The sequence below is a fragment of the Acomys minous genome (genome assembly GCF_964271855.1).
Source record: "Acomys minous genome assembly, chromosome: 10".
NCBI classification, from domain to species: Eukaryota; Metazoa; Chordata; class Mammalia; order Rodentia; family Muridae; genus Acomys; species Acomys minous.
The window spans coordinates 95055341-95073186 of NC_140491.1; the positions used below are offsets into that span (position 1 = coordinate 95055341).

At 45.5% G+C, this 17846-nt stretch overlaps 1 protein-coding gene across 5 annotated transcripts in view; it reads left to right on the top strand.

The window, feature by feature from the left end:
* TANC1 (tetratricopeptide repeat, ankyrin repeat and coiled-coil containing 1) overlaps positions 1-17846 on the top strand; it is a 227884-nt gene that overhangs the window by 102615 nt on the left and 107423 nt on the right. For 4 of the 5 annotated variants that reach the window (XM_084800042.1, XM_084800045.1, XM_084800043.1 and 1 more), the window contains one exon: positions 4293-4487. In XM_084800042.1, the coding sequence (XP_084656168.1) occupies positions 4293-4487 (195 nt within the window). Of the gene's footprint in view, positions 1-4292; positions 4488-8654; positions 8728-17846 lie in introns of those variants that run through there. The other variant, XM_084800046.1, reaches the window with a different exon arrangement.

Sequence of the window (17846 nt, forward strand, 5' to 3'; positions counted from 1 at the left end):
CTAGACTCACATTTTTTTCCCTTCCATTGTGAGTTTAAATCCTTTTTCAAAGTCTTCAAGGGGGAGGGGCAAGAGGTAAAATAAAGAACTATTATCAAAAGCCATTTCTGCCAATTCACAATGCTTTATTGGATGTCTTTATTCTCTTTGGTGAGTCCCTTATCTTTGCGCGTACGGCTTTCACTTTTATACTTCTTTTATGTGTATATTTTAATTTTGATTAATTATAAACACAGAAGATCTTATAAATGTCCATTTATCTCCATGCCCTTCCTGATCTTTTATGTTTAGAATTCAGGAAATCAGTAATTTTAAGATGGGAAAAGGTTAGGGGTGTGTGTGTGTGTGTGTGTGTGTGTGTGTGTGTGTGTGTATCAGACATATTACACATAATACATATTACAGATGTATTCTTATAGAGTACCAGTCATATTCTGTAGGAATATAACTTACAGAGCCTAATATACTATAGGCCTATTACAGATAAAGTGTAACTGCCCCTCCCATACTTAGCTCATTTAGAATGTGTTACTTTTGGGACTCCGAGTTTCTTACAGCATCCTTAAACAAGTGCGGTGCTGTGTTAGAGTCTGAGCTGGCTATGAGACAAAGGACAGCTGCTGCCTCTGTTAATATTGCTTTGTTTTTTGTTGTTGTTGGCTTTTTTGTTTTGTTTTTTATTTTGTTTATGAGAGGTGAGACTGGGCCAGGGGACTCTCTGAGAGTGGTGTTGGGGTGGTGTGGTTCTCTGTGGTGTTTAAATGTTCCATGGGAAGCACCTGCCAGTGCTGGAGGGGAGCCTGGCAAATCCTGGTCATTGCTAGCATGGCTTGCATACCCTGGAGAGGATGCGTTGTTGTCCTGCCCAGCCTGGGCTTTCCTGCTGCAGCACTGGGAAGGGCGTCTTCCTGGTTGTTGTAGCGAAACAACGCTGATTCTTCTTAAGCCTTTTTAAAGCATCTGCTAGGGAATGTTGAATCAATCAGCCGGTTTCTGATGTCTGGCTGCTCGGGGCATACCCCATCATTTGTGTGCATGCTCTTACCAGCCCTCTACTTTTGGCCTGTGGTGTCATGCAATGCTCTGGGCTTTCTTTGGCCTTAACCTGCTGCCCTGTGCTGCCAAAGTTACAGTTCTCAGGTCCAGGATGCTGTACTGCTTCTGAGCTGCTGCGTCTCCCTCCTACTTGGTGCTCTGTGCTCCCTGATCATCCATGAAGCCACTTTCCCTGCTTTGTGCCTTTCTGGTAAAAAGGAGCTAGAAGTTTAATTGTTTCTGAAGAAACAACAACAACAACAACAACAAATCAAGCAGAGCAGCCTGTTTGGGACAGATACCATCATGGGATGGCAAAGCCAAGTTCAAATAGAAGTCTCCCCTCCCCCCAAACCCCATCTCTTTAAGTCCCATTTTTATTGCAGCCAACATAAAATCAAAAGAGCTGGAGCCCAGCTGCTGCCAAGGCCGAGGGTCTTCACGGCTGCCGCATGCTTTGGAAGCTCTTCCTCACAGACTTGTGGTTGATGAAAATATTTGCCTTGCTTGCTACAAACAAAGTTTATGGGCAGAATCCTCGACCAGGAGATGCTTTAAGTCTGTCTTGCAGTCCCTAATTTCTCTTGTTCTGTGTTAGAGAATTCTAAGTGTCTGAGATAATTGCCATTTCGTGGGCTACAAGCTTAACTTCTAAAGTCTCTGGCGATGGTGTATGTATCTCTCCATTTCTTTGTGTTCCAGTCAAAAGTTAGGGCCTAGAAATCTGGGTTGTCATGTGTAGGTTAGGCATCTTTCTGAGTGAGTAGGGAGACTTACTCCTTATGGCCTGTCAGGCTGTGGCACTGTCATTTATAGCCCAAGTCTGTAACTTAGGTGTAGCTGTCTTAAACACATGGGGAAAAAAAAACATTTCTTAGTATTCTGGTATCCTCTGTAGCTGTGGGGGGTCTCCCAGACAGCTGCAGATCTTATAGGCGCTGTACCTGCTTATGGGACTAAATGGTGGTGGGGACTGGGCTTAGAACTAGCTGTGAGACCGAGAAAGTAAGGGTCCCTGCTCTTAAGTCTCCTCAGAGTATAAGCATGCCGCCCTGTTGGGAGGTGGTGCTCTGGCTGTAGCCTTGGCGCTGCCTTTCATTGGCAGGCAGAGGCGGTAGTTAGGGTGCTCCGTGCATGTGTGCACTGGCTACAGATCTTCAAGAGGTGGTATCTTCGAGAGTTGAGGCTGCTTTTCTGGTCCTGTGGGGCGGAGTATGCAACATTGATGTCTATGAAAACATGGTGTCGGAGGGCTGGAGAGATGACTCAGAGGTTAAGAGCACGGTCTGCTCTTCCCAAAGTCCTGAGTTCAATTCCCAGCAACTACATGATGGCTCACAGCCATCTATAATGAGATCTGGTGCCCTCTTCTGGTGTGCAGGTGTACATGCAGACAGGGCATTCTTATTCAATACATAAATAAGGAAAATCTTTTAAAACAAACAAACAAAAAAAACCCAAAAACATGGTGTCTGAAGAGTAAAGGTCCAGGGCAGGCACCTCTGTGGTTCGTATGGACCGTATAAGGGGCCTCTACTAACTCCTGTTTACCCTCCTCCCTTAGGGGGTAGAACGGCTTGGTCACCTGCCTTGAGCGTTCCTGTGATTCCAGTGAGGGCCGTCTAGTAATTGTACCTTTCTTCCTTCTTCAGATGCTAGTCCTTTGGGCAGTTTGTGATAAGTCATTAGCTTCTCTAGTCTATTGAAATGGCTTCTAGTGTAGTCGGCCCAAGTGAGGCTGAGGAGACCTTGCTGCTTGGCAGAGGAGACTGCCAGCTTGCTCTTCTCTGGCCAGCTCTGTTGCTTTTGACTTGCTTGTGGAAGTGAAGGCTTCAGTGTGCTCCCTCAGTCTGTGACGGCCTGAAATGCTCCTTCTCTAGGGCTCCCAGTGTGAAAAGCACGCACAACAAGACAACACAAATGATGGTGGGTTTGGGTCTCATCCCTTTGGGGCCTTATGCACAAAGATCTGGGAAAAGAATGAGTACCTGAGCCGGGCGTGGTGGCGCACGCCTTTAATCCCAGCACTCGGGAGGCAGAGGCATGCGGATCGCTGTGAGTTCGAGGCCAGCCTGGTCTACAAAGTGAGTCTAGGACAGCCAAGGCTACACAGAGAGGCCCTGTCTCTAAAAAACAAAAAAACAAAACAAAACAAAACCAAAACAAACAAGAATGAGTACCTGCCTGGCTGGACATCTCAGGGGTTTCCTAGCCAGCCCCCCGCCCCCACCCATGCCCCAAATGTAGTACTTGGTTTTTCTTTTTTTAGTCTGGAAGTCATGACAAGGAGTAGTTGGAGAGCACTTGTCAGACAGACTGGTTTTGCTTATGGAAAACTTATATGTCTCCTCCGAATTCTACAGCCTATAATTTAGAATTTTGAAGATGGTTTGTAATCTGTGGGGTGATGACTCAAGCTTCTTGGTAGTCCTCAGTTGCTTCTTGGTCTATACAGAGGAAAGTGACTGGGGGTAGGGCTGTAGAGTTGGGGGCGGAGTTAGCAGCAAAGTGTATCATCTGACTACATGCAGACTGGCTGTACTTTTTCTTTAAGAGGCTGGTCCCTGCCAAGGAAAGCCTGTATTCCTCATATATGCGGTACCCTATCGTTGCATCCTCTATGGTTTGGGGGGATCTGCTTAGTCTAGAAGGTTGGTTTCATAATGGTGTGCAGTTTGTTTCCAGCCTCAGTTGGGGGTTAGATCCTACAGGGACCTGCTCTATAAGTGAGCCCTGTGATGGGTCGGCGTTGGCAGGGGTTCAGGAAGGTGGAGTAGGTGGGATCAGAAAAGAAGAGGATCCAGGGAGCACTGTGGATGCGGTCTAGGCTTCCGTTGGGATCCGCATATTAGAGGAAACTGACTCAGGCCTGGAAATCCATAGAGTTCCCTGGCTTTGGAATCTGCTCCACTGACACCCACAAAAGTCCAGTTGATCCCCCCTCTCCCCTCTCCCCCCCCCCCCACTGCTGCAGCTGAAATCAGAGCGCCTTGTGGATCATGATGTATCTCAGATCCATGACTTTCTGTAGCAGCCTAGTAGGACACACAGGGCCTCCTGACAGAGTTCAGTCATAAAGCTTGAGTTTCCCCTGTAAGCAATGGATTTCAAGAGCGATAAGGAGAAATCCTGGAAAAGACATTCAGTCTGTCTGGTGTATAGGAACTGTATTCTAAGAACGTAGCTCTTAGGAATTAAAGTCTCATCAACTTGTCATGGGTGGCGTAACCTAAATCTGTTTCCTCTCTCCACTCCAGGAGGCGACTTCGGTTCAGAGACGCCTGCCTCATCCTCCAGTCACAGTGGGGACTCTCCTGTGAATAGTCCTCCTACCGCGGAGGACACCTACCGTGTGAGCTTGGCCAAAGGGGTCTCAATGTCTCTCCCTTCGTCGCCTTTGCTGCCTCGGCAGTCTCACTTGACACAGTCAAGATCAAACAAGAAATCTCCAGGTAAAAAAAAAAAGTGTCCTCATTAGCTATATTTGCTATTTAAATAATCTATACATTAAAAGTGAGCAAGATGAGTAAGAAGTCTTCTGGGAGAGCCACCTGTGGCAGCGTGTACCTACGTACCTATAATCCCAGCACTTGGGCAGCTGAAGCAGAATTGTTTGAGCCCAGGTATACCACCCCAGCTTGAGCAACAAGAATTGTTCGAGCCCAGGTATACCACGCCAGCTTGGGCAACATAGTAACAGACTTCATCTCAAAAAACAAATCTTCTGCTGCTGCTTCTTTTTTTGTTTGTTTTTTTGAGACAGGGTTTCTCTGTGTAGTCTTGGCTGTCCTGGACTCGCTTTGTGGAACAGGCTGGCCTTGAACTCACTGAGATCTGCCTGCCTCTGCCTCTTGAATGCTGAGATTAAAAGTGTGTGCTACCACACCTGGCTAAAAAATAAATTTTTTTAGGAGATCCCTCCCCCCCCAAGTGTTAAAATAACTTTTAGAAGAAGGAGATTTAAAAAAAAAAAAACAAAGATTTATTTTTAGTTATATGTCTATGTGTGTATGTGCACATGTGAGTTCAGGTGCCCTCAGAGACCAGAAGTTGTTGAATCTCTTGGAGTTGGACTTATAGGTGGCTGTGAGCCGCCTGACATGGGTGCTGGTAATTGCACTTAGGTTCTCTGCAAGAGCAATAGGTACGCTTAACTGCTGCTGTCCCCAGGGAAAACAATGTTTTAACCTACCTGTCTGTATAGTTCCACTTCCACATATAACGATGAAGCGACGACTTTCATATAGATTCAAGATTTTGATTAAGAACCAATGATCAGCCAGGTTCGGTGGCACACGCCTTTAATCCCAGCACTCAAGGAGTCAGTGGCAGGTGGATCGCTGTGAGTTCGAGGCCAGCCTGGTCACAAAGTGAGAGAAACCCTATCTGGAAAAACAAAACTGAAAACCACAAAGCAACAACAACAACAACAACAACAAACCCCTCAAAACTAATGGCTTTGCCAGTTTCCTCCTGGTGAATTGAGAACACTGTCTCCTTACAAGACACCCCTAAAGTTGTGGATACAAGCAGGTGTCATTGACAACAGCCTGTCCATTACCATCAAAGCTTATATATTGAATCTTTTGCTGACATCATCCAGCACTGGGACAGCGATAAAGGTCAATTTCCGGTGACGACTCAGGCTTGTAACAGGACAGGAGCCACGGACTTTCGGTACCTCGGATAAACCAGTTTGACTCATCATTAACAATTTCATACACTTACCCACACTGGGAAGAAAACAAGTGCTGGTTGAACGGGAGAGGCTGGGATTCAGATGTGAGGAAAGCCCTCCTTGTGCCTGTCCTCCCGGTCCTCACAGCTCTTTGATATTCTTTTTAAATTGGCTGAATTATTTGCTTACAAAAGGCAAGATAATTTGGGTTCCCATTGATCGTGTGCCAATGAAAATTCTTCTCAATTACATGGGAACATATTCCGAGTTCATCTGAATTGTGCCCTGGGGCCATGAAATTAATTAGATTCTGGTTTCCTAAATATTTGTGTTACTTGAAGTGACATGTGCATTGTTTTTGAGTCATGAGGGAAAGCCCTGAGGCGTGACATGTTAGAAATGTCGGAGTGTCCAGAATCTTTCATTGTTCCAGAACTTTCTTATTTTGAACAGCATTGTTTACAGTTCAGTCATTAGCTGGAACTTGGGAACGTTTTTTGGTATGAAGTGGTTTCCTGTGCCAAAGACTTTGACCTGTTTATCAGTATTTTGGGGAATTCCTGGAATGTCCTTTGCTTGCCTCACTGCTCTATCTGTGCCTTTTCTTCCTGCAAATGGCGGTTCCCACAGGGCCTCTCCTGCTAGCTTACCCTGGTGGGAATGACCGCGCTCAGCAGCTGCACACACCTTTTTTATTCTCTTTTCTTTCTTTCTTTCTTTTTTTTAAATTTAGCTATATTACTGTCTTTTCACCCTAGGTTAGTGGGTTTATCAACAGAAACTTTTTGCTTTGCCAAATTTCATGAACCTTCTCCTAGGCTTATCTGGGCCTTTTTATAAAAAAATACGGATTTAGCCAAGAAACCTGTTATGTCAGTTTAACAGGGAAGTCTTCTCCCCACCCCCAGCTCTGCCACCAGCGCCCCAGGTCATATTGGATCATCTGGGCTAACAGCGGCAAGTCTCCTGTTAGCTCATTTAAGCCAGAATTCCCCTTCTCAGTCTTGATGTTTCCTCTTTGTGATTTTCCATCCGCTGACCTTCACCCTGTACCTTGGCTACAACAGCCCCACTTGACTGTGCAACTGTCATAGTTGAGACTAGTCTTTCCTTGACTGAGGCAGGTCGCTATGGGTTTGAGGGCAGCCTGGTCTATAAAGAAGGTCCAGGACAGTCAGTCAAGGCTACACAGAGAAACCCTGTCTCGTATCCCTCCCCCTAACAAAACAAAACAAAACAAAACAAAACACTACTGCCCAGTGAGGTGGGACATCCACTCCTGAATGAAGCGTGCCTCCATGCACTCTCAGAAGCATCACTGACTAATGTTTTTTCTTTAACATTGTGTGCGTTGCTCTCTGATGCTTTAGGGCAAGCAGAGTGTCTTAACCAAGCATGCCATCCCTATGAAGAACAGGATGACTCTGAGCTAGTATCTGCTAAGGAAGCTCAGCTGAAGGGAACACCAGACGCAGATGTGACATACTGAACCACGTTTCTTTCTGCCGTGCAGTTGCTCACACTGTGAACTGCTATTGCTTTTGCCTCAGGGCTGGGGATCACCTGAGACTCGAGGGACTGCTACATTTCAGACATAATTTTATTACTGATAGCAAAGTCACTGTCTGTCCTGTGGGGCTTTCCGTAGCATTGTTGGGCAAGCCCGGGCAATGTGGCTGACGACTCTTTCATCATATAGGCGGAGAAACCCTAACCAATTTGTCCCGTATTCCTCGACCAATATCAGATTTGGCTTTGAGAAATATCCCTTATAAAAATGAAATGGGGGCTGAACAGAGATGGCTCAGTGGTTAAGAGCACTGCCTGCTCTTTGAAAGGACCTGGGTTCAATTCTCAGCACCTACGCGGCAGCTCACAACTGTCTGTAACTCCAAGATCTGACATCCTCACACTAATACACATAAATTAAAATTAAATAAAAAATATATAAAAATAAAAATGAAATGTATTGGCTGGAGAAAGATGGCTCAGAGGTTAAGAATACTGGCTGCTCTTCCAGAGGGCCTGAGTTCAATTCCCAGCACCCACATGATGGCTCACAACCATCTTGTCACGCTGGTCCCAGGGAATCAGATGCCTTCTTCTGGCCTTCATAGGTACTGCACGCATGTGGCACATGGACACAAGCTAGCAAAACACCCATTCACATACAATAAGAATAAAGGAAACATTAAAAAAATGATTATTTATTTCTAAGTTCTTGTGGATGGTCTTGTCGATAGAAGGATGTATCAGTCCCCCTGAATATGTCATCTTTTCACGGGCTCAGGAAAATGCCTTCCATCTTAGATGCTTTAGTTCCACTGAGCAGATCCACGCTAGCAGAACAGTTCTGGTGCCCTGACCAAATCTGTGTAGCAAATCCGTGTCTCACTGTGGTGACTTGGCATTAGTATCTTGGTGATTTTAAGTAAAAAAAAAAAAAAATGAAAGACAGAGATGGTTGCGTTAAAAATGGCACTCAGAAGATGTGAGATCATATTTTCGTAGTTGCTGATATGGATCCCTGCTTGAAGTATGCCACTGGAAAAGTATCCGGCATGCTAACGTCTTACCTGCCTTTTTTTTTTTTTTACATGGGTTGGCATATGGCAGTGAACATGCACTGGCTTTAAAAATATCCATCTATTTTAAAACGAGCACTGTTGCTACTAACGATACAGTAAATAAAGGGTATGTGTAGGTCCCAGAGGACAATGAGCCAGTCCTCCCTCAGGTGCCCTCCTTTCTCCTCAGTGGCTTGTGCTCCCTGACTTGTTCAGGTCTAGTTTTCACTCGGAAGCCATCCCACCCGCAACCACTCTTCTGTCTTACTTTCTCATATAGAAACTCTTTGCCACCTGATGCTAATCAAACTCAGGCCATACTAGTGGTTGCACATTTTGCTCGGAAGTAGGAATGGCCAGATGTACAATTCTTTACTGACACATGGACTATAGCCAATGGATTGACTGGATGATCAAGGATTTGGAAAGAGCATGAGTGGAAAATTGGTGAAAAAGGCATTTGAGGAATATTGTGTTTTGAATGAGAGCGGCCTCCATAGGCTCATATGTATTTGAATGCTTGATTCCCAGTTGTTGGAACTGTTTGAAAAGGATTAGGAGGTGCGGCCTGTTGGATTAGGTGTGTCACATCACAGAGGGTGAGATTTAAGGTCTCAAGTTTCTTTCCTCTTCCTTCTTCTCTCTGTCTCTGTCTCTGTCTCTGTCTCCCTGTCTCTGTCTCTCTGTCTCTGTCTCTGTCTCTGTCTCTCTCTCTCTCTCTCTCTCTCTCTCCCCCTGTCTCTCTGTCTTTCTCTCTCTCTCTCTCTCTCTCTCTCTCTCTCTCTCTCTCTGTCTCTGCCTCTGTCTCTCTCTCTCTCTCTCTCTGCCTCTCTCTGTCTCTGTGTCTGTCTCTGTCTGTCTGTCTCTCTGTCTTGCTTGCTCACTCACTCGGTTTCTCTTTTTGAGTTTTTGTATTTATTTAATAACAGGGTTTGTATAGATCTGGCTGTCCTGAAAATAGGTTTGTAGACCAGGCTGGCCTGACATTCAGAGATCTACCTGCCTCGGCCTCCCAAGTGCTGGGGAAAGCCCATACCATTCCCAGTTCTCTCTCTCTCTCTCTCTCTCTCTCTCTCTCTCTCTCTCTCTCTCTCTCTCTCCCTCCCTCCCTCCCTTCTACTTGTTGGTAGGTACATGAGCGCTCAGCTACTGCTGCCCACTCCCCACCGTTATGGGTCATAACCCTTTGCAGTTTTGAGTCACAAATTTTTTTTAACATTTTCTTTTATATGTTGGCTTAGTTGTGATATTTTTGTCACAGCAGTTGAAAAGTAACAAATTCAAGGAAGAAATATGTAGATAGATCTCTTTGAGGGACGAAGGATGTAAAAGTACTTGTGTCCTATAAAAATGCTTACCTAAAGGTGCCTTCGGCTAAGTAAGGTTTCAGTAATCAAGTAGACAGGATGACTGTTCTGTGGACACCTCTTTGCCTGGCCATCTTTGTCATTGCCTGATGGGCCCATGACCAGAGTGGCCATAGTGGCAGAGATGGAAGTCATGCATGACAACTTGCACTTCCACTCACGGAGGCTGACCTGGCTACACTTCCTGCAGAGTGCCAGATCTGCCAACAGCAGAGACCAACACTGAGCCCCAGGCAGGGCACCATTCCCCAGAGTGCAGCCAGCAACTTGGCGGCTTGACTATATTGGACTATTTCCTTCATGGAAAGGGAGTGCTCTATCCCTACTGGAATAGATAGAAACTGCCAGAGCCTGGAACTATTATTCCATCATGAGACAACTGCTGTGTCTGTAATAAAGCACCTTGGTCAACACAAGTTATAGTCATGAACATTTGGATTAATGCTATTAGTTCCAACCTATATCCTGCAAACTGGGGCAGAGATAATATCATTAAAGGCAGGTTGGTGGCTCATGCTTGTTACCTGCCACACATGGAAGGCAAAGACAAGGGGTCTGGCACAAAAATCCAAGGCCAGCTTGGCCAGCTTAGTCAACATAAAAAGTCCCAAGTCAGACAAAGCTACAATGCAAGGCTCTATCTCAAACAAACAAACAAGCTGGCATACCATTGTGTTAATGTAAATTTTGTGTGATTGAGTTACTTGCTTTTAATCACTTGTTTTTAGAAGTGCCAAGGATTGAACTTGGGGAGCCTCCTTCATGCTCAAAGTATTGTACACACAGCTATATGTGCAGTCCCCCCCACTTGATATTCAATTATTTGTATTTACCTTTCTGCAACCTTCATCTGCTTATTTGTGTTTTGTTCCACTGCTTGCCAGCATATTCCATTTTCTGGGCATTGTTTCACATTTTGATACAATTCTAACTGGAAGATCCATTTTATGACCATCACAAACAAGGACCGACACCCATTAAGATATTTCTGTGGTTGCTTGTGAGTCCTTTGGGACTAGGAATGCACCAGTGTCTGTACTGTATCTTTGTTTTGTCTCCCGGAGATGAGAAAATGGCATTTCCTGGGGCCTCTTCCTAGTAATGCCATTATCGTATCTGCAAGCTCTTCCCCCTGATAGATCACGTTGGCTCCATTATGATTAGGCATGGGTGTGGGGCAGCCCTTTAAATCTGAAATGGGAACAACAGAAAGTGATGACAGGTGCTGGTACAGGTTGAACAGCCTTAATCTGAAAGGCTGAAATCGGAAATGCTCCAATATCTGTGACTTTGACTATTGCCGGGACACCACAACCCAACCTCTTGTGGCTTGATCATGGGCAAAAATCAGGCACACTGAAAGTGTTGCATACGTTTCCTCCTGGCTATGCCTACAGGATGTACATAAGCACAAATCAGTCTCATGTGGGTCCCCCTCCTATCTCAGCATCTGCATTTACATAATCTAAATCCGTAAACACTGTGGGTCCCCCGGACACCTTGGACTAGTGATCCTTGGCCTGAATTGCCCCCTTTGTACTTTTAGCTAGAGCGAGGGGACTGGAGAGCACTGGCTAGTTCCAGTTCTTTCTTACAGTTGACATAGCTGGTCCAGTGGTTGTGCAAACTCCACTTGCTGTCTGTCTGTTTCCTTTAGAGAAAACCCTGGCGACCTGTGAAAGGGAAGCATCTTCCTCGTGCGATTCTTGGACAAGGAGTTAATGTCTGCCAAGGCTTTCCTACCCTATTCTGCAAGAGTGTTTCTTAATTAGGAAATTCCATACATGAGAGAGAACTGCTGCTGGCATTTTAATGTGTGTGTGTGTGTGTGTGTGTGTGTGTGTGTGTGTGTGTGTGTGTTTTATATGTGTTTGTATGCACATGGGTGTGTGTGCATGTGGAAGTCAGAGGCTGGCATCAGGAGTCTTCCCTAATGGCTTTCCCACCTCATTTTTATTTTTGAGTGAGGATCTCACAATGTATCCCTGGCTGCACTGGAACTTGCTATGTAGATTAGGCTGGTCTCACACTCTGGAGATCCACCTGATCTGCTGGGGTTGGAGATACGCCCCACCACACACCTTCCCAGCCCAGTCCTGAGACAGATTCTCTTGCTGTACGCAAAGCTTCCTCTTTCATTTCAGATAGGCTTGGCCATCAGCAGGCCCCAAGGGTTCTCCTTTGTCTGCCTCCCCAACCCTGGGATTATAGGCACACTGCTATACCTGGCTTTTTTTTTTTTTCTTAATATATGGGTACTGGGACTCAAACTCATGTCTCATGCTTGAATAGCAACTATGTCACTGACTGATCCTCTGCCCTCCGTGTCCCCCGTCCCCCCCCCCCCCCGTCCCCCGTCCCTCCCTCCATCCCCCGACATCTACCCCATAAACCTGAGACCCACATGATACATTTCTTTCCTTTTCTCTCTTTTTTCATGCTTTATATCCTAATGCATTTCTGGTTTTCTTGAGAAATTTGATATTTATTGTTGGCCGTTTCAATATTCTGTAATTGATTTTAAAACAAGTTTCCACCTAGATATTGATAGTGTTTTTTCATGTAAAGAAATTGTAACCATGTATCGTGGGACATGCCTATAATCCCAGGGCATGGAAGGGTGAGACACAAGAATCACATCCAAAACAATCCTTGTAGCATGACCTAAAATGTTTCCTGTTTTTCAACTGTAGTATAATATGTATCATTTCCCATCTTGCCAAGAACAGCCATGCATGCCTATAAGCCCGCTTATGAGGTAGGGGCTAGCCTGGGCTATATAAGACCTTGCCTATAAGTCCAATGCTTATGAGGTAGGGCCTAACCTGGGCTATGTAAGACCTTGTCTATAAGCCCAGTGCTTATGAGGTAGAGGCTAGCCTGGGCTATATAAGACCCTGCCTATAAGCATACCATTTCACAGTAAGTGGTTCATATTGATGAGGAACCCATCTCCAGAACTCCTAATACTTTTTTGTCTGGCAAATTTTGTGCACATCCGATACCTCCTCAGGGGTGGTAGCTTCCCAGAGTGCAATTATTCAATGAAGTTACCTGCATTCATGAAGACTCTTGCTGCACACTGGCCGTTTGCTTTCTGGGAAGTTGTGTTGATTTGATAATCCTTTTAGAAGTCCACTGAGGGGTCTTTTTGTTTGTTTTGTTTTTGAAGTTAACATCTTCTGGAAAATATCTAAATGGACGGCGCTTGTAGGCACTCTGCCAGGGTTAGTTGTGGACTGCTGAGACCTTTAAAGGGGGCTGGGGGTGTCTCTCTGTAACCCTCCTCTTTTGAACTCCCCATCTGTCTGGGCTTCTTAGACGTTTCCATTTCCTTTCTTTCCAGAGTACAGTGTCGGGGGCATTTTCACAGCTGAGTCAGATCAAGTTCGTGTTTAGAAAGGCATTCAGCTGGCGTGTCCAGTTGCATCTATAACCGCTTGCTGTCTTTGATGCTTGGAGAGGCTCACAGAGATCATGGCGGCGTCTAAGACGCTTGGGGTTGCGAGGGCTCTTAGAGCAGCCTCGGGTTCAGAAGCCTTTGAAGAAGAGGAAGCAAGGATCCCACAGTCATTATGGAACTTGTGCAAGTTACTGAGCTGTCAGCAGTACCACTCTGCCTGTGTGCTGCGGACGCATGCGCTGTTAAGTGGGAGAGTGCATGCTCTGGCTTTGTGTACAGAGGAGAGCCCAGGCTGAAGTAGTGTGCCTGGGAGCCTGCTTCTGGGGATGGAGATTAAGGCCGGAGACACAAATTCCTTCTTCACTTTGTAAAAGCAGCCGCTCCCCCCCCCGCCCCCCCCCCGCCGCCCCCACCTCCTGCTTTCCTTTTGAGTGTCTAAGACGCAGCTGGGATGCAGCCTTCAGCAAGGAGACTTCCCTCTGCTGTGGGAACTAGAAGAGCCCTGTTTCCTCACAGAAAGCTGTCGTATGGTAGCCTTCTCCAAGGAGTAGTCCCTTAGCTAAACTAGGCGTGACAGTGACACACCCATTTTCTGTCATTCTTCTCCAAATGTGTGCTCACACACAGAGCTAGTGTCTGTTCCACTTTGAATCTGAGGGCCTTGGTTGTACTTATTCCTCTGTTCGTGAGTCCTAGCTCACCCGTGTGCCGTTTGGCTATACCCGGAAACTGCTCCAGGAGTATCCAGGGAACACCAGCACTCCAGCACTCCAGATCTCTGCTGGAGTTTGGGATTTAAGGCGTATGAGGAACGGCTCAAGATTTGTTTCTTTAACTTCCAGACTAATGTTAATAATAGAGCAAGTTGCCAGCCACCAGGGAAGAATACATGATTGCTGCGTGCATGTCCTCCTTAACGAGGGCAAGCACATATATGTTTATCATTATCTTCCTGTATTAGAGATAATAGTTGGTAAAGAATTATCCGTACATGAAGTATATGAAATTTCTAGGCACAGTGACACATACCTGTGGTCTCAGCTACTTAGGAGGCTGAGACAGGGGATTGCTTAAGGCCAGTCAGGCAATACTAAGAACTTAACAGTGTATGTGTCAGAGAGAGAGAGAGAGAGAGAGAGAGAGAGAGAGAGAGAGAGAGAGAGAGAGAGAGAGAGAGGGAGGGAGGGAGGGAGGGAGGGAGGGAGGGAGAGAGAGAGAGATGGGTCTAGTCCTGACCCTCCTACAGTTACTTTTGTCTTTTTCTATTGTTTGTTTTTGCCAGGCTGGCCTCCGACTCCCAGCCATGCACCACCATGTCCAGTGTTCTTGCTCTGCTCTATGGTGCACACAACAACAGCCACACATTTCCCCATTATCTCCAATGTTGGACAAGCAAGGGGTTAGCTGAAGAACAGTGAGAGAGCATTCCTGACCAGCAGCTAAAGGAATGCCATTTTTCTTTTCATAGGCTGGGCTGTATGTGTATAATGGCTGGGTCAAGACACACTTGGTCACTAGTGAGGATATGGTTGATCGTGACTTTTCAGTATGTGTTTCTTAGGAATGGCAGTTTTACTGTTTGTTTGAATCTGTCAGTCTTGAATGTTATTAAAAAACCATTGTGGGTCCATTTTCCCACTTAATTAGGTTATAGTGTTTTATGACTTACAGAGGTTTCTAATTTTCTAAAGTTAAATTGATACATTTTTCCATTGTAATTTACCCTGTTGCATTTTTTAAAAAACAGATTTATTGAAATATAATTGTACACCACATAATTCTACCATTTAAAGTTTCCAGGGCAGTTTTTAAAAGACATTTTTTTGCAAGATTGTAAACATTGCTCCAGTTTAATTTTAGGACATCTTTAACCTCACCTAAAAAAGAAAACCCAAACACACTTAAATTCATTATTAACCATTCTACACTCTTCCCTGTCCTTCCCCTATCCCAAGCCCCCAGCAGCCTCCTCTCCCCTTCTGTGTGGTAGATGATTCCCCAGGGTGGCCATGTCCTATGGTTAGCATCATTACCAGACGTGATCTTCAGTGAGTGACTTTGTTGCTGGTTTTGGAACATACTTTGTAGTATGAAACTGTAGTATGAGTTTGGTTTTGCTACCTAATAAAATCTCAGAGTGTCTACTTACCACATTTTAAAAAAAGATTTATTTATTTATTTTGTGTACATGAGAGCTCTGTCTGCATGCACACCTGCAGGCCAGAAGAGGGCATCAGATCTCAGTATCAGTGGTTGTGAGCCACCGTGTGGTTGCTGGGAATTGAGCTCAGGACCTCCGGAAGAGCAGCCAGTGCTCTTAATTGCTGAGCCGTCTCTCCAGCCCTACTTAAGCACATTTTGATTACCTGTTATGGACAGTTGGTTGTTTGCACTTTGGCCTACTATGAATACTGCTACTGTGAACACTTTTGTGTTTTAACTTGTATGTGCACGTTTGTTTTTATTTGTTCTTGCCTATATATGTGGTATTAGCACTGGTGGGTCTTAACTCTGTGTTGCAACTTACTTTTCCCAGTGGCTACGCTACTTGATGCTCCCACCTGTGGACTAGAGTCTAGTTTCCCTACAGCCTCTCTAACCCTGTTCGTCCCCTAACTCATCACCCTAGTGCATGCAAACTGCTGTCTTACATGGTACTGAATTTTTTAATGTCCTGAATGTAAATTATCTATCAGGTATGTTATTTGCAAACATTTTTCCATCCTGGGCTTTCTTTTTCACAGTCATGATAGTTTTGTCTCAAACAGAAAGGGTTTTATGTTGTCAGCGTACTTGATGTCCTGTCTCTTTGACCATTACCTAACCGAGCTTGACACTATTTTTCTCCTAAGAGGTCCGTTGTTTTCACTTCCTAATATTTCAATCTACGGTCCATTTTGGGTTAACCTATAGTGTGAAGTGTGGACTAAATTCATTGTTTCACACATGGATGCCACTTGTCTCTGAACCGTTTATTGAAAAGACTCTTCTTGGGCTGGAGAAATTAAGAGAACTGACTGTTCTTTCAGAGGTCCTGAGTTCAATTCCCAACAACCACATGGTGGCTCACAACCATCTATAATTTGATCTGATGCCCTCTTCTGGCCCACAAGTGTACATCAGGCAGAGTACTATATACATAGTAATAAATAAATCTTTCTTTAAAAAAAAGAAAGAAAGAAAGAAAGAAAAGACTCTTCTTTCTTCTTTGATTGGCCTTGGTTGGCCGTCATTGCTTCATCAATTTGTGTCCAGCGCTTGCAAGTCTGTCCGTCTGTCCCCCCCATACACACCCAGCCCCCCAACCTTCCCACCCCTGCTTTGCTCATTCTCCTTTTATGCCCTAAGTCAGGATTTCTCAGAGCTAACAGGTTTGACCTCACTCCGTGCAGCTTTCCTGTAGTCTTCCCTTTCAGTCTAGGAGGAGTAGCCTCTGGCCGCATCACACACCACACACGGTATGTCCCTCCGCCAAGCCCGGCATCCCATCTCTCTGCTGTGATAGTGCCTGAATTCCTCGAGGACAGGAGTCATTTTCTTTATGTTCGTCATGGGTCCCTGGCGTGAAGCCGTCTGAATGAGGAGAATTTCGCTTTACCGGCTGTGTGTGATTGGTTGAAAACACCAGTGGACACACAAGCAATTTAGACGTAGTGGTACCTTGCATTCCTAGAGGTTTGAACATAGCGTTTTGCCGTATCTGTGGAGACCATGTGTTTCATAGTTAAGGTCCAGCCCCTACTTCAGGCCGGGCTGTTGTAGGCTGTGAGCAAAGGGGAGTGAGCTTTAGCTCGGGGTCTGCTGGCAGCCCCTCGCGTTCTCTCGCCCTGGTCGCCCTCTCATTTTCTTAGGCTTTTCAAGGTTTTGCTGCCTGTTTGCTGCCGCAGTTAATGACAGCTGGAGGTTCTAGCCAGCCACCCTTCCAGCAGTGTCAGCTGCACCCTGTGGCTGTGTCAGATGGCTTGCTGGAACCAGCCCAGAGCCATGTTCAAAAATGAATGTTTTGCCTCAAAGAAAATAGATGGGGGCGGGGACAGTGGGAGTCTTTTTTATTATTGCTGATTCACAGCGAAACCCAGAAATCACGGAGGCCGGTGGAAGCTGTTCGACCTGTCTCTAACATTAATGACTGTTAGCGTGAGGTAGGAATAGACAGAGCAGGCTGGTGCCCTGGCTGGAACCCTCGAATTTGTTGTGCAATGTGAATGTTGGTAGGGGGTAGGAATGGCCGGCTGCGATGGAGGCAGAGCAGCCAAAGATGTGCAGAGCTAGGAATTGGGAAATGAAGGTAACACAAAATGTGTGTGTGTGTGTACATACATATATGTATACATGTATATGTAAATATATACATATTTTTTAAGGAAATAGACTGTAGAGACTAGCATGTCTTCTCATGGTCCCTTCACGTGGCCATGATACAGCCACCTCCAGTTTCTTTTCCTTGTCATATAAGGACACATAATACTGCCATAGGGTATCCGCTCTCACAAACCCACCTATGTTTGATTGTTTGTTTGTATGTATGTATGTTTGTTTCTCGAGACAGGGTTTCTCTGTGTAGGTGTCCTGGAACTCACTTGGTAGACCAGGCTGGCCTCTAACTCATAGAGATTCGATTACCTGTGCCTCCTAAGTGCTGGTATTAAAGGCGAGCACCACCATCGGGCCCAGCTAGGCCCACTTATATTTAATTATCTCCCCCAAAGCCTAGGCGCTGGTCATCAGGGCTAAATCTAGGCCCCATTTGTGTTCATACCCCACCCCGGTCGAACCCAGGTCTTTACCATGCACAG